The 13,823-nt window shown below is 48.0% G+C and overlaps 1 protein-coding gene across 1 annotated transcript in view; it reads right to left on the reverse strand.

The window, feature by feature from the left end:
- Positions 1-458: 458 nt before the first annotated feature.
- Positions 459-13,823, reverse strand: part of depdc5 (DEP domain containing 5, GATOR1 subcomplex subunit) — a 24,839-nt gene continuing 11,474 nt past the window's right edge. Inside the window, exons 27-38 of the mRNA XM_062484809.1 lie at positions 13,492-13,800; positions 11,721-11,783; positions 8,910-8,974; positions 8,714-8,794; positions 5,721-5,853; positions 5,189-5,288; positions 4,071-4,307; positions 2,010-2,179; positions 1,511-1,682; positions 1,311-1,371; positions 1,091-1,173; positions 459-870 (exon numbers count right to left, since the gene is read on the reverse strand). Coding sequence (XP_062340793.1) covers positions 572-870; positions 1,091-1,173; positions 1,311-1,371; positions 1,511-1,682; positions 2,010-2,179; positions 4,071-4,307; positions 5,189-5,288; positions 5,721-5,853; positions 8,714-8,794; positions 8,910-8,974; positions 11,721-11,783; positions 13,492-13,800 — 1,773 coding nt within the window. The 3' untranslated portion in view covers positions 459-571. The remainder of the gene's footprint in view (positions 871-1,090; positions 1,174-1,310; positions 1,372-1,510; positions 1,683-2,009; positions 2,180-4,070; positions 4,308-5,188; positions 5,289-5,720; positions 5,854-8,713; positions 8,795-8,909; positions 8,975-11,720; positions 11,784-13,491; positions 13,801-13,823) is intronic.

The raw sequence follows: 13,823 nt of genomic DNA on the forward strand, positions 1-13,823 counted from the left end.
TTTGCCAACGCAAACAAATCACCGAATAAAATTGTGGCTTGCCACATGGACCTATAATGAAACGTTTGCCCTTAGGTTTTAAGTTCCCATGTAAATTATAATAGCTGGTGTCGGTGCATGCCGTGTCGATTGCGAGCGACCTAAATGTTAACCTGTTATCGACAGATGTAACCTCGGACTCGCTGAAAAGGGCGAATGCTATCATACTATGTGCAGTAGCTTAGCTTTGCTAAACTGCACCAGTGACCGCCCTTAACACGCACTCATTCTACTGTCCTTTGCCCAGGCCATCGGACACCTATGAATACGTGGAAATGTAGAGAAACTCGTTTTTCATCCCAGGGGCACCCATAAGATAGCCTTGAGCATAGTATGGTATGCTATGATACCTATACGACTGAGGTCAAATGACATGAAATCACCCATTTGCATGCATGCCATGACAGTTTCACAGTCGATGGATATACAATTAAATAATGTATTCTCTTTAATCAGGCAGTAGTCTATACATATCAGTTTCATCCCCATTTCATGTCCTTTGGATCGGGGTCCTTTGGATCGGGGTCCTTTCTCACGGAGCGCTGGCGTTCATCTTATCCTGACAACCGTCCCAAAAGTTGACCAGCCTGTTGTCCTTGTTGGCACAGAAGTCGGTGAAGTCTCGGAGAAGGCGGTCAGCCAGCCTCTCGTCCCCCAGCACGCCCGTCCTCCAGGCCTTGGTAAGCATGGTGTTGTAGGCCCAGTGGTAGCCCACATGCTCGTCGCAGCCAAACAGGCCCTGGCTCGCGGAGGCAGTGGAGTTGCGTCGGCGCCGTTGCTGGTTGCTGGAATACTTTCTCTTGGAGTAGGGAAGCTGGAGGAACACAGTGCCTGTTGGGACAGGTCCAGAGGAGGGAGGGACGGTCGAGAGTGAGGGAAGCAGGCAGGGAGAGGAGGAGGTTAAGGGTACACAAATATGTGTACACTACCTCTAATTCCCCCGAGAAGTTTCAAATCATATCACTTTGATCTATTGAGTACAACAATTAAAGTAAATGTACAGTATATCCCACCAGAATCGGTGTATGCTCCTTCCAGAAAAATCACCTACCTGTGACGTGTATGTACTGGGGCTTGTTCTCTGAAGGGAAACTGAAAGCCGAAGCTGAAAACTTGTCTTGAACAAATCCAAATCTGAGGGAAGGAAGGAGGGAGCAAGGAAAGGAGACATTAGAGGACCCAATGAAGCTAGGAAGCAGTGTTAAGATCGTCACAGTAAGTGCTGTGGAGCCACAATATTTACGTGGCAATCCACTCTGAGAACCGCCCACCTGTAAAGTATGGCCTCTTGAAAAAGCTGCATTCGTTCCCAGTATGTCTCCGGCTCAAAACCTGGCACATCATCGCAACATAAGAAAGTCATCAACAAAGGAAATGGAATATAACCAATCCTTGAATACATAAATACAGAATTTTGACATTTGAGGTAAAAAAAAAAAAAAAAAAAATAGGGTTCCCAGAGCATCCTCACCGTCGAATAGGTTATCACAGCCGTTCTTAAGCAGACTGAGGATGTGGAGAGGGATGAAGAGCTGGGCTCGGAGCGGGTCGCCGTACAGGTACGAGGGCAGCGCGAAGGGAACCTCCAGGACCGGCACCAGAAGGAACCCACAGGAAGCTGCTTTCCTGTGCCAGCCTTGGACCTGCAGAGGGGAGCAGGAGCCGACGTAAACATCACGATAAACGGGGGCGTGAGGTGAACATGTCCCACCCACTTTCTGGAAGCGGAAATCTGTCCCTCCCCACTTTCTGATAAGAAAAAAAAAAAACGAACAAATGCCAGCATCCATTAAAAACAGTTACACCCTCATTTGAAAACAAACCCGACGTCCCTGATAATAAAAACTGTATTCGTTTAGCAGCCGCTTATATCCAAGGAGATGTGCGGTACCTGGAGGAGGGGGATTTGAACCTGGAACCTCGTAATCGGAGGTAAAGTTCTATAACGATTAAGCTCTACCCTCTCTCACCATCTCAAAGAGCACAGCTGCAGTGACAGCCATCCAGTGTAGCTTGACCTCAAAGGCGGCGTTCAGGGAGAAGTTGCCATGGTAATAACAGCTGCACCACTCGGTGCGGTCGCTGCGATTGTTGACGTCCACGTCCAGGGTGGCTGTCTTCTGTTCCGGAACAGTGGCAGCTGGGGAGAGGGAGAGAAGAGGGAGAGAGAGAGAGGAGGGAGAGAGAGAGGAGAGGGGGAGAGAAGAGAAGAGGGAGAGAGAGAGAGGGAGAGAAGAGAGGGAGAGAGAGATTGTGGAGGGAAAGGAGGGAGAGAAGAGGGAGAGGAGAGGAAGGAGAGAAAGGGGCGGACAGAAGGAGAGGAGAGAGCAACAGGAGAGAGAGAGAACAGAGAGAGAGAGAGAGAGAGAGAGAACAGAGAGAGAGAGAGAGAGAGAGAGAACAGAGAGAGAGAGAGAGTGGTGGGAGAAGGAGACCATGGAAGGAGAGAGATGGGCCGGCAGAGATGGTGACGTGAGGATAAGAAGAGTAAGAGATGGAGGAAGCGCGTATGAAACACGGTAAATGGGTTGATGCATGAAAGAAGGATAGGATCAGAAATAACTACCACCGAAGAAGAGTTTAGAATGACTGTTATGGACGCCTGTTCAGGTTAAAAAGCAGTTCCCTAGACATAAGGTTAAGCCTGTTCCTGGACTAAGATGTGGCCAGGTCCTTAGCATTAGCCATGAACAATGGAGAAGCTTCATGTTTAGTCGTTAACAGGAAAAAATCATTTAAAAGTGTGGCATCCCACAGGTCAAACTACTGAGAACACCAGTATCAAAAAAAAAAAAAATTCGAGAGAAAGGTAGTGTGGAAAAAGTTAGCAGTTAAGACCCGAGTTAATGCAGTAACACTCTCACAATGTTGCGTGCGCATTGTGAAAACGTCACGAGGGTCGGGCGACATAGAGAGGCGCATAGAGAGAGGACAGGGCACACCAAACACTACAGTACCACAGTCACGACTACCACAGCATGCACTAAACACCAGCCAACCAACCGACGCTCTCATCTTCCATACTCTGATTGGAAGAAATTACATAAAACAGCGATCGGATTGGAGGGGATCTCTCCAATCAACTGCCGGGTTGAAGAGTACCATTGGATGCAGAGGGACACATGCCAACTCCTAGTTCTGATAGGATGGAAGCTAGATGGAGGGGGAGGGGTCATAATGTGTTCGGTTTTCTCGGTAGGTACCCAGGGTGCAAAATTAACTTGTTTGTCCACCGGCCTAATGGCTTGTGAATATTCAAATTTGACCAGCCACTCAATAGATTACCCTCGTTGTTTTGGCTGTGAGTGTAGAAAATCGACTAGCCTCTTGCATATTTTACAGGCATTTGGCAGGTGGATACTGCGAATTCTGTGCCCTGCAGGTAACCTGCACTACTAGCTGCTGAACACAAAACTGTTACTCCATACAGTCCAGCTGTCGACCGTCAGGGGAATGAGGGCAGGTGTCCAGTGTCTAGGTGTCACACAGGAAGCAGGAAACTGGAAACAGCGGTCGCTAAGCTATCACTTAGCACTAAGAGAAGCTGGCTACCTGTTGGTTTAATGTGAGAACCAGCAGTGGCGCAATTTCTTCCGTAAATCGTTTTCGGTTTGCAGACAGACGCGGTTAATCTGTATGGACAGTTTGGTAACCGCGGTTAATTTGTAGGGGATGAAGATCTTAATCCGGATTGGCTGCAGTTCTGCTGCGTCAAGCCAACTTAGTCTACAGAACCAGAGGAATGAGTGTTCCAGCGAACCCATGTGACACCTGTTCCTGGCCCCACGCCATCCCCTGGAAGACTAGCTCTGGAGTTGCATGTGATTGGAGGGAGAGAGAGTGGGAGAGGCATGCTCGATCTCATCGGAGGGGCGGATTGAGGGGGCGTGACCATTGTGATCATGGTTAAGGGGTGGAGGGAGGAGGGGAGTGATTGGTTGGAGGGAGCTTTGAAGGTTGTGATTGGCTGTAGAGGGCCGGGAGAGGGTTGTGATTGGCTGGGGAGGGGCGGGGGGAGTGTCTGTGTGTACCTAGCAGAGCGGCGGCCTGGCTGCGTCCTCCGAAGCTGCGGCTGAAGGAACTGTGCCTACTTGCGTACGAGGCCGGCCGGCTGGGCAGCCATGGCAACAGGAAGACGGGCAGGTCGCAAGGGCGGAGCTCCTCCAGGACAAAGGCCACCTCGAACCACTTCCTCTGGAACAGGGCAAAGTCCTCCAGGGCAGCCGCCGACCAGCCCCCGGCCGCAGGGGGAGGGGGGGGCTGGGGGCCTGGGGGGGGGGGGGGGGGGGGGGGGGAGGGGCAAACGGGAGGGTGAAAGGGAGAGTCAACTGATCTGAGAGTGTCGGTTTGTTTTTAAATATGGGTGTGACTCAGGGCTCGCAACTAACTTTTTTCCTCATTGTCCTAGTACCGTCCCGGAGTACAAAATGAACCGTCCCAAAATGTACTTTTGACATTCTGACATGGGTCTAGGTTATTTGCAACACTATTTAACACCTCTCCCCTCTCCTCCCACTGTGTGTGAAAAAAAGGTTTCTAAAGGTGGAACATTTTTTTCAACAGTTTCGAAAGGTAAACATTTTTTTGGACAAATCATTTTTACAATATTTTTGAAAGTTTGGAAAAAACATTTCTAAATGTTTGAAAAATATGAGTACTCTACTAAACTCTACTGTACTCTGCTCTACTCTATTTTAAGCTTCTCTGCTCTCCACAAGGGGAACAGAATTCCCTGGAGGCCCAAGTAAAGTGGTTCCCCCCTGTATTACAGTCTGATGATGTTGGACGCAATACAGTGAAGGGAAATCTGTTCCCCAAGTGTTCTCAGCGTAAAAGACTGGTGTATAGAGGAAACTTGCTATACATAATGATCACAGTAACATACATCACCAGCATCACTGTATTGCTTCATAAATGGCCAGACTGTATACATGTATGTAAACCTACATCCCTGCTCTCGTTACACAGAGCTGCTGACAAACTCACAATGAGAACGATCAATATCGGCTCTACCGACAATCAATCAGTGACCCTGATGAGGGCAGGGTGACGAGGGCAGGGTGACGAGGGCAGGGTGACGAGGGCCTGGGATGGGATCCCAGCCCTGGCGTTCACCAGCTGGGATGCCACGCGCCCCCTGTTCCCTTACCTTCTCTCTCCGCCACGATCCTGTAGAAGTAGAAGCCGTAGATGAAGGTCCGCATGGCGTCGCCCGACGCGTGAGACACCAGGCCCTCTTCCAGCATCTTCTACACAAGCACACGACACAGAGACACTTGTTAGAACTGCAAAACACACACCTGCTACACACACATATATAAATAATAACAAATTGTAGCCCCTTCATTTTAAGATGGAGTCAGGGAGTCAGGTGGCTGAGCGGTTAGGGAAGCGGGCTAGTAATCTGAAGGTTGCCAGTTCGATTCCCCGGCTGTGCCAAATGACGTTGTGTCCTTGGGCAAGGCACTTCACCCTACTTGACTCGGGGAGAATGTCCCTGTACTTAATGTAAGTCGCTCTGGATAAGAGCGTCTGCTAAATGACTAAATGTAAATGTAAGATGGAACCACGTAAATATTAAATGTTGACAACAACAATCCTTGGATAATCCTGTGTGCTCTTGTTCACAAACACACTGACATGTCGCCGACTGATTGGCTCGTGGCCGTGACCTCACCGACCTGCATGATTTCCACGGCCATGACCTGGGTGGCCACGCCCTCTACGTTGTTGACCAGCCAATGGACGATCTCGGCGCTGATGAAGCAGTTAGGGGGCAGTCCTTTCTGCTCAGGTAGGAGCTGCACACCTGTCCTGCACACGGAACACACACAGGCTCAGGAGCTCCTCTAGGACAGCTGTGTGACACACACACACGCTCAGGAGCTCCTCTAGGACAGCTGTGTGACACACACACACGCTCACACACACACATGCTCACACACACTATCTATGATCCACAGAACAGACACACACACACACTATCTATGTTCCACAGAACAGACACACACACACACTATCTATGTTCCACAGAACAGACACATGCTCACACACACTATCTATGTTCCACAGAACAGACACACACACACACTATCTATGATCCACAGAACAGACACACACACACACACTATCTATGTTCCACAGAACAGACACACACACACACTATCTATTATCCACAGAACAGACACACACACACACTATCTATGTTCCACAGAACAGACACATGCTCACACACACTATCTATGTTCCACAGAACAGACACACACACACACTATCTATGATCCACAGAACAGACACACACACACACACTATCTATGTTCCACAGAACAGACACACACACACACACTATCTATTATCCACAGAACAGACACACACACACACTATCTATGATCCACAGAACAGACACACACACACACTATCTATGATCCACAGAACAGACACACACACACACTATCTATGATCCACAGAACAGACACACACACATACTATCTATGACACAGAGAGAAGACCCACACACACACATACTATCTATGACACAGAGAGAAGACCCACACACACACATACTATCTATGACACAGAGAGAAGACCCACACACACACATACTATCTATGACACAGAGAGAAGACCCACACACACACATACTATCTATGACACAGAGAGAAGACCCACACACACACATACTATCTATGACACAGAGAGAAGACCCACACACACACATACTATCTATGACACAGAGAGAAGACCCACACACACACATACTATCTATGACACAGAGAGAAGACCCACACACACACATACTATCTATGACACAGAGAGAAGACCCACACACACACATACTATCTATGACACAGAGAGAAGACCCACACACACACATACTATCTATGACACAGAGAGAAGACCCACACACACACATACTATCTATGACACAGAGAGAAGACCCACACACACACATACTATCTATGACACAGAGAGAAGACCCACACACACACATACTATCTATGACACAGAGAGAAGACCCACACACACACATACTATCTATGACACAGAGAGAAGACCCACACACACACATACTATCTATGACACAGAGAGAAGACCCACACACACACATACTATCTATGACACAGAGAGAAGACCCACACACACACATACTATCTATGACACAGAGAGAAGACCCACACACACACATACTATCTATGACACAGAGAGAAGACCCACACACACACATACTATCTATGACACAGAGAGAAGACCCACACACACACATACTATCTATGACACAGAGAGAAGACCCACACACACACATACTATCTATGACACAGAGAGAAGACCCACACACACACATACTATCTATGACACAGAGAGAAGACCCACACACACACATACTATCTATGACACAGAGAGAAGACCCACACACACACATACTATCTATGACACAGAGAGAAGACCCACACACACACATACTATCTATGACACAGAGAGAAGACCCACACACACACATACTATCTATGACACAGAGAGAAGACCCACACACACACATACTATCTATGACACAGAGAGAAGACCCACACACACACACACTATCTATGACACAGAGAGAAGACCCACACACACACATACTATCTATGACACAGAGAGAAGACCCACACACACACATACTATCTATGACACAGAGAGAAGACCCACACACACACATACTATCTATGACACAGAGAGAAGACCCACACACACACATACTATCTATGACACAGAGAGAAGACCCACACACACACATACTATCTATGACACAGAGAGAAGACCCACACACACACATACTATCTATGACACAGAGAGAAGACCCACACACACACATACTATCTATGACACAGAGAGAAGACCCACACACACACATACTATCTATGACACAGAGAGAAGACCCACACACACACATACTATCTATGACACAGAGAGAAGACCCACACACACACATACTATCTATGACACAGAGAGAAGACCCACACACACACATACTATCTATGACACAGAGAGAAGACCCACACACACACATACTATCTATGACACAGAGAGAAGACCCACACACACACATACTATCTATGACACAGAGAGAAGACCCACACACACACATACTATCTATGACACAGAGAGAAGACCCACACACACACATACTATCTATGACACAGAGAGAAGACCCACACACACACATACTATCTATGACACAGAGAGAAGACCCACACACACACATACTATCTATGACACAGAGAGAAGACCCACACACACACATACTATCTATGACACAGAGAGAAGACCCACACACACACATACTATCTATGACACAGAGAGAAGACCCACACACACACATACTATCTATGACACAGAGAGAAGACCCACACACACACATACTATCTATGACACAGAGAGAAGACCCACACACACACATACTATCTATGACACAGAGAGAAGACCCACACACACACATACTATCTATGACACAGAGAGAAGACCCACACACACACATACTATCTATGACACAGAGAGAAGACCCACACACACACATACTATCTATGACACAGAGAGAAGACCCACACACACACATACTATCTATGACACAGAGAGAAGACCCACACACACACATACTATCTATGACACAGAGAGAAGACCCACACACACACATACTCACGCGGGGTGTTTGATGGCTTCCAGGATCTCCATGAGGGTGGAGGAGGAGGACAGAGCGAAGGCCCCTCCGTCCGACTGACCACTACGACAGCAGCAGGCGGGAAAACAGTCACACACCTTCCAGAAGCCCAGCACAGACACACACACGGCTTTATGTTATCTAGTTGTCGCCAGACCAGAATAGTCTGCAGTCATACCTGGTTTCCATGGCACCGCCAGGTCCCACGTCTGCCTGGGCACCTTCTGGTGGATCAGCCGGCAACTACATTCGAGATAATCAGCAGAGGTTTAGTGAGTGGACAGACCAATCAAGACATCACATCTATCTTCTTCTGCTACACGAGGGTCGAGGGGTCATGCAGTCAGAAGCAACTCACTGCCTGACGTTCGTTACCTTGGTTACAGGGGCGTCGGTTTGTTTTCAAACGTGGGTGGGACAGCTTGATTTAATAACTTAAGATGCGGCCGTGGAATATAATTTTCATTTCATGAATCATAGTATACGACTTTGGTAGTTGGAAACAATTTTGCTAATGGTTATCCATTCATTAATATAATAAGGTGAAATGACATGACTGCATGGGCGGGGGTGGTCATAATTACTGGATTCACAATAGCAGTTGTGAGATATCGAGAGGAATAAATGAGTCAACAGGCATGTCTAGCTCCCTGTCTATGTTGGGCGGTTGCAAAAGTGCACGGTAGACCTACATACAGTTAGGTCCATAAGTATTTGGACATTGACACAATTTTCATCATTTTGGCTCTGTATACCACCACAATGGATTTGAAATGAAACAATCAAGATGTGCTTTAAGTGCAGACTTTCAGCTTTAATTTCAGGGTATTTACATCCAAATCAGGTGAACGGTGTAGGAATTACTATACATTTTATATGTGGCCCCCCCCTTTTTAAGGGACCAAAAGTAATTGGACAATTGGCTGCTCAGCTGTTCCATGGCCAGGTGTATGTTATTCCCTCATAAAGGGAGTTCGTTATTTAATTGACAAGGAGCAGATAAAAGGTCTAGAGTTCATTTCAAGTATGGTATTTGTGTTTGGAATCTGTTGCTGTCAACTCTCAATATGAAGTCCAAAGAGCTGTCACCATCAGTGAAGCAAGCCATCGTTAGGCTGAAAAATCAAAACAAACCTAACAGAGAGATAGCAAAAACATTAGGTGTGGCCAAATCAACTGTTTGGTACATTCTTAAAAAGAAAGAACGCACTGGTGAGCTCAGCAACACCAAAAGACCCGGAAGACCACGGAAAACAACTGTGGTGGATGACAGAAGAATTCTTTCCCTGGTGAAGAAAAACCCCTTCACAACAGTTGGCCAGATCAAGAACACTCTCCAGGAGGTAGGCGTATCTGTGTCAAAGTCAACAATTAAGAGAAGACTTCACCAGAGTAAATACAGAGGGTTCACCACAAGATGTAAACCATTGGTGAGTCTCAAAAACAGGAAGACCAGATTAGAGTTTGCCAAAAAAACATCTAAAAGAGCCTGTACAGTTCTGGAACAACATCCTATGGACAGATGAGACCAGGATCAACTTGTACCAGAATGATGGGTAGAGAAGAGTATGGAGAAGGGAAGGAACTGCTCATGATCCAAAGCATACCACCTCATCAGTGAAGCATGGTGGAGGTAGTGTTATGGCGTGGGCATGTATGGCTGCCAATGGAACTGGTTCCCTTGTATTTATCGATGATGTGACTGCTGACAAAAGCAGTAGGATGAATTCTGAAGTGTTTCGGGCAATATTATCTGCTCAGATTCAGCCAAATGCTTCAGAACTCATAGGACGGCGCTTCACAGTGCAGATGGACAATGACCCGAAGCATACTGCGAAAGCAACCAAAGAGTTTTTTAAGGCAAACAAGTGGAATGTTCTGCAATGGCCAAGTCAATCACCTGACCTAAATCCAATTGAGCATGCATTTCACTTGCTAAAGACAAAACTGAAGGGAAAATGCCCCAAGAACAAGCAGGAACTGAAGACAGTTGCAGTAGAGGCCTGGCAGAGCATCACCAGGGACGAAACCCAGCGTCTGGTGATGTCTATGGGTTCCAGACTTCAGGCTGTCATTGACTGTAAAGGATTTGCAACCAAGTATTAAAAGTGACAATTAGATTTATGATTATGTTTGTCCAATTATTTTTGGTCCCTTAAAAAGGGGGGGGGCACATATAAAATGTGTTGTAATTCCTACACCGTTCACCTGATTTGGATGTAAATACCCTGAAATTAAAGCTGAAAGTCTGCACTTAAAGCACATCTTGATTGTTTCATTTCAAATCCATTGTGGTGGTATACAGAGCCAAAATGATGAAAATTGTGTCAATGTCCAAATACTTATGGACCTAACTGTATGTGCATTATTTACAGTTTTCAGTGTTTGGTTGACAAAGAAATGTGGCAAGATTCGAAAAAATCGAATTCTGCGGAAGCTGAGCGAGATGCTGATAAGTTCAAAGTGACAAACTAAAAGCATTTGTCTCGTTCATTTGTGACGGGCGGTAAATGAGTGAAACTGGATGACTGTGGGTTTGACATTCCGAAATATCATGCGCCATCTGCATGCCAAGAACACATGCAGCGACTAGTCCGTGTGAAATGCTCTAAGAATGCACCAAGTAAGTCAAGAAGCCCCAACAGCAACGTGCAATCCTGGGCGAGGCCCGACCAGGCCTCGAGGCTGAACGTTTTGAATGACACTAGGTGGTCGAAAACTGCATGACTCCAAACGCCCCTATCTGGCTCCCTCGTTGAAAACAAGCATGTTTTCTCACGCAGCAACGGGCTGGGAGACAGAGAGCTACGGGTGTGGGCACGCAAAGGGGCGGACGAGACGATCGCTTCTAAGCCTTCCCAGCGTTGTGGTGGCGTCTACGTAGCGCTCATGCAGACAGACACAACACAGACACACAGACACACAGACAGACACACAGACACTGCACTCTAGGGGGGTGCAGCGCTACAGGGGGCCCATGATTACTGACCTGCGAGTAACTGATGTAGGAGGAGAGAGGGCTACGAATAAAATCCAGAATGAAGGCAGCGTCCTGTCAGCGGAGGAGGAGCAGGAGGAGGCAGGAGGAGGAGAAAGAAGGAGGCAGTAGGAGAAAGAGGAATGAAGAGGAGGAGAAAGAGGGGGAGCGAGAAAGAGGAATGAAGAGGAGGAGAAAGGAGGGGGAGGAGAAAGAGGAATGAAGAGGAGGAGGGAGGAGGGAGGAGGAGGAATGAAGAGGAGGAGAAAGAAGGAGGGAGGAGGAGGAATGAAGAGGAGGAGAAAGGAGGGGGAGGAGAAAGAGGAATGAAGAGGAGGAGAAAGGAGGAGGGAGGAGGGAGGAGGAGGAATGAAGAGGAGGAGAAAGAAGGAGGGAGGAGGAGGAATGAAGAGGAGGAGAAAGAAGGAGGAGGAGGAATGAAGAGGAGGAGAAAGAAGGAGGGAGGAGGAGGAATGAAGAGGAGAAAGAAGGAGGCAGGAGGAGGAGGAGAAAGAAGGAGGCAGTAGGAGAAAGAGGAATGAAGAGGAGGAGAAAGGAGGGGGAGGAGAAAGAGGAATGAAGAGGAGGAGAAAGGAGGAGGGAGGAGGAATGAAGAGGAGGAGAAAGAAGGGGGAGGAGAAAGAGGAATGAAGAGGAGGAGAAAGGAGGAGGGAGGAGGGAGGAGGAGGAATGAAGGAGGAGAAAGAAGGAGGGAGGAGGAGGAATGAAGAGGAGGAGAAAGAAGGAGGGAGGAGGAATGAAGAGGAGGAGAAAGAAGGAGGGAGGAGGAGGAATGAAGAGGAGAAAGAAGGAGGCAGGAGGAGGAGAAAGAAGGAGGCAGTAGGAGAAAGAGGAATGAAGAGGAGGAGAAAGGAGGGGGAGGAGAAAGAGGAATGAAGAGGAGGAGAAAGAAGGAGGGAGGAGGAGGAATGAAGAGGAGGAAGGTGAAGCCACGTGATGAAAACACCCCCAAGTGCCCATGGAGAGAGAGAGAGAGAGAGAGAGAGAGAGAGAGGAGAGAGAAGAGAAGAGAGGAGAGAGAGAGAGAGAGAGAGAGAGAGATAGAGAGAGAGAGAGATGAAGAGAGAGAGAGAGAGAGATGAGAGAGAGAGAGGGAGAGAGAGAGAGAGAGAGAGAGAGAGGGAGAGAGAGAGAGAGAGAGGAGAGAGATGAGAGAGAGAGAGAGAGAGAGAGAGAGAGAGGAGATGAGAGAGAGAGAGAGAGGAGAGAGGAGAGGGAGAGAGAGAGAGAGAGAGAGAGAGAGAGAGAGATAGAGAGAGAGAGAGAGAGAGAGAGAGAGAGAGAGAGAGAGAGAGAGAGAGAGAGAGAGAGAGATAGAGAGAGAGAGATAGAGAGAGAGAGAGAGAGAGAGAGAGGAGTGAGAGAGAGAGAGAGAGAGGAGAGAGAGAGAGTGAGAGAGAGAGGAGAGAGAGAGAGAGAGAAGAGAGAGAGAGAGAGAGAGAGAGAGAGAGAGAGAGAGAGAGATAGAGAGAGATGAGAGAGAGAGACTGAGAGAGATCGAGGAGAGAGAGGATGTCGACGAGAGAGAGAGAGAGAGAGAGAGAGGAGCAGGACTTATAGAACAACAGGCACAGGAGAGAGAGAGACCCTTCCACCGCGAACCAACCCAGCGACGTCCCCCAGTTAAAATAAAGAGCCCTGTTACATGATCATCAAGCAGCCCCAAGTGTCCGGGGATGATGATCCCACCACAGCCCTGGATCCGGAAACACAGCCCAACCCCGCCACCCCCTCAACACCCCCACAGTCCCCCCCCGCTCACCTTTCTTGGGCTGTCCACATACGTGGTCGCCGCGGCAACGGCCGCGGGGTCGCCGGGGGCGGCGGTTTTGCTTGCCCTGCTGCTGCTGCTGTTCCTCCAGAGTCCTGCAAACAGGAAACGCATCATCCAGCAGGGTAAGCTTCCTGTCAGACGGGGGAGTTTTGGGGGTTTCCGCTGTCGTCCTCGGCCGTGGAGGCGACGGTTCCTCTCACAGTGAACCAGAACCAGAATCCGAATCTGAACCAGAATCTGAATCTGAACCAGAATCTGAACCATAACCAGAATCTGAATCTGAACCTGAATCTGAACCTGAATCAGAAGCACTCACTTGT

This window comes from Osmerus eperlanus, chromosome 18 (assembly GCF_963692335.1).
Source record: "Osmerus eperlanus chromosome 18, fOsmEpe2.1, whole genome shotgun sequence".
In the NCBI taxonomy this organism is placed as follows: Eukaryota; Metazoa; Chordata; class Actinopteri; order Osmeriformes; family Osmeridae; genus Osmerus; species Osmerus eperlanus.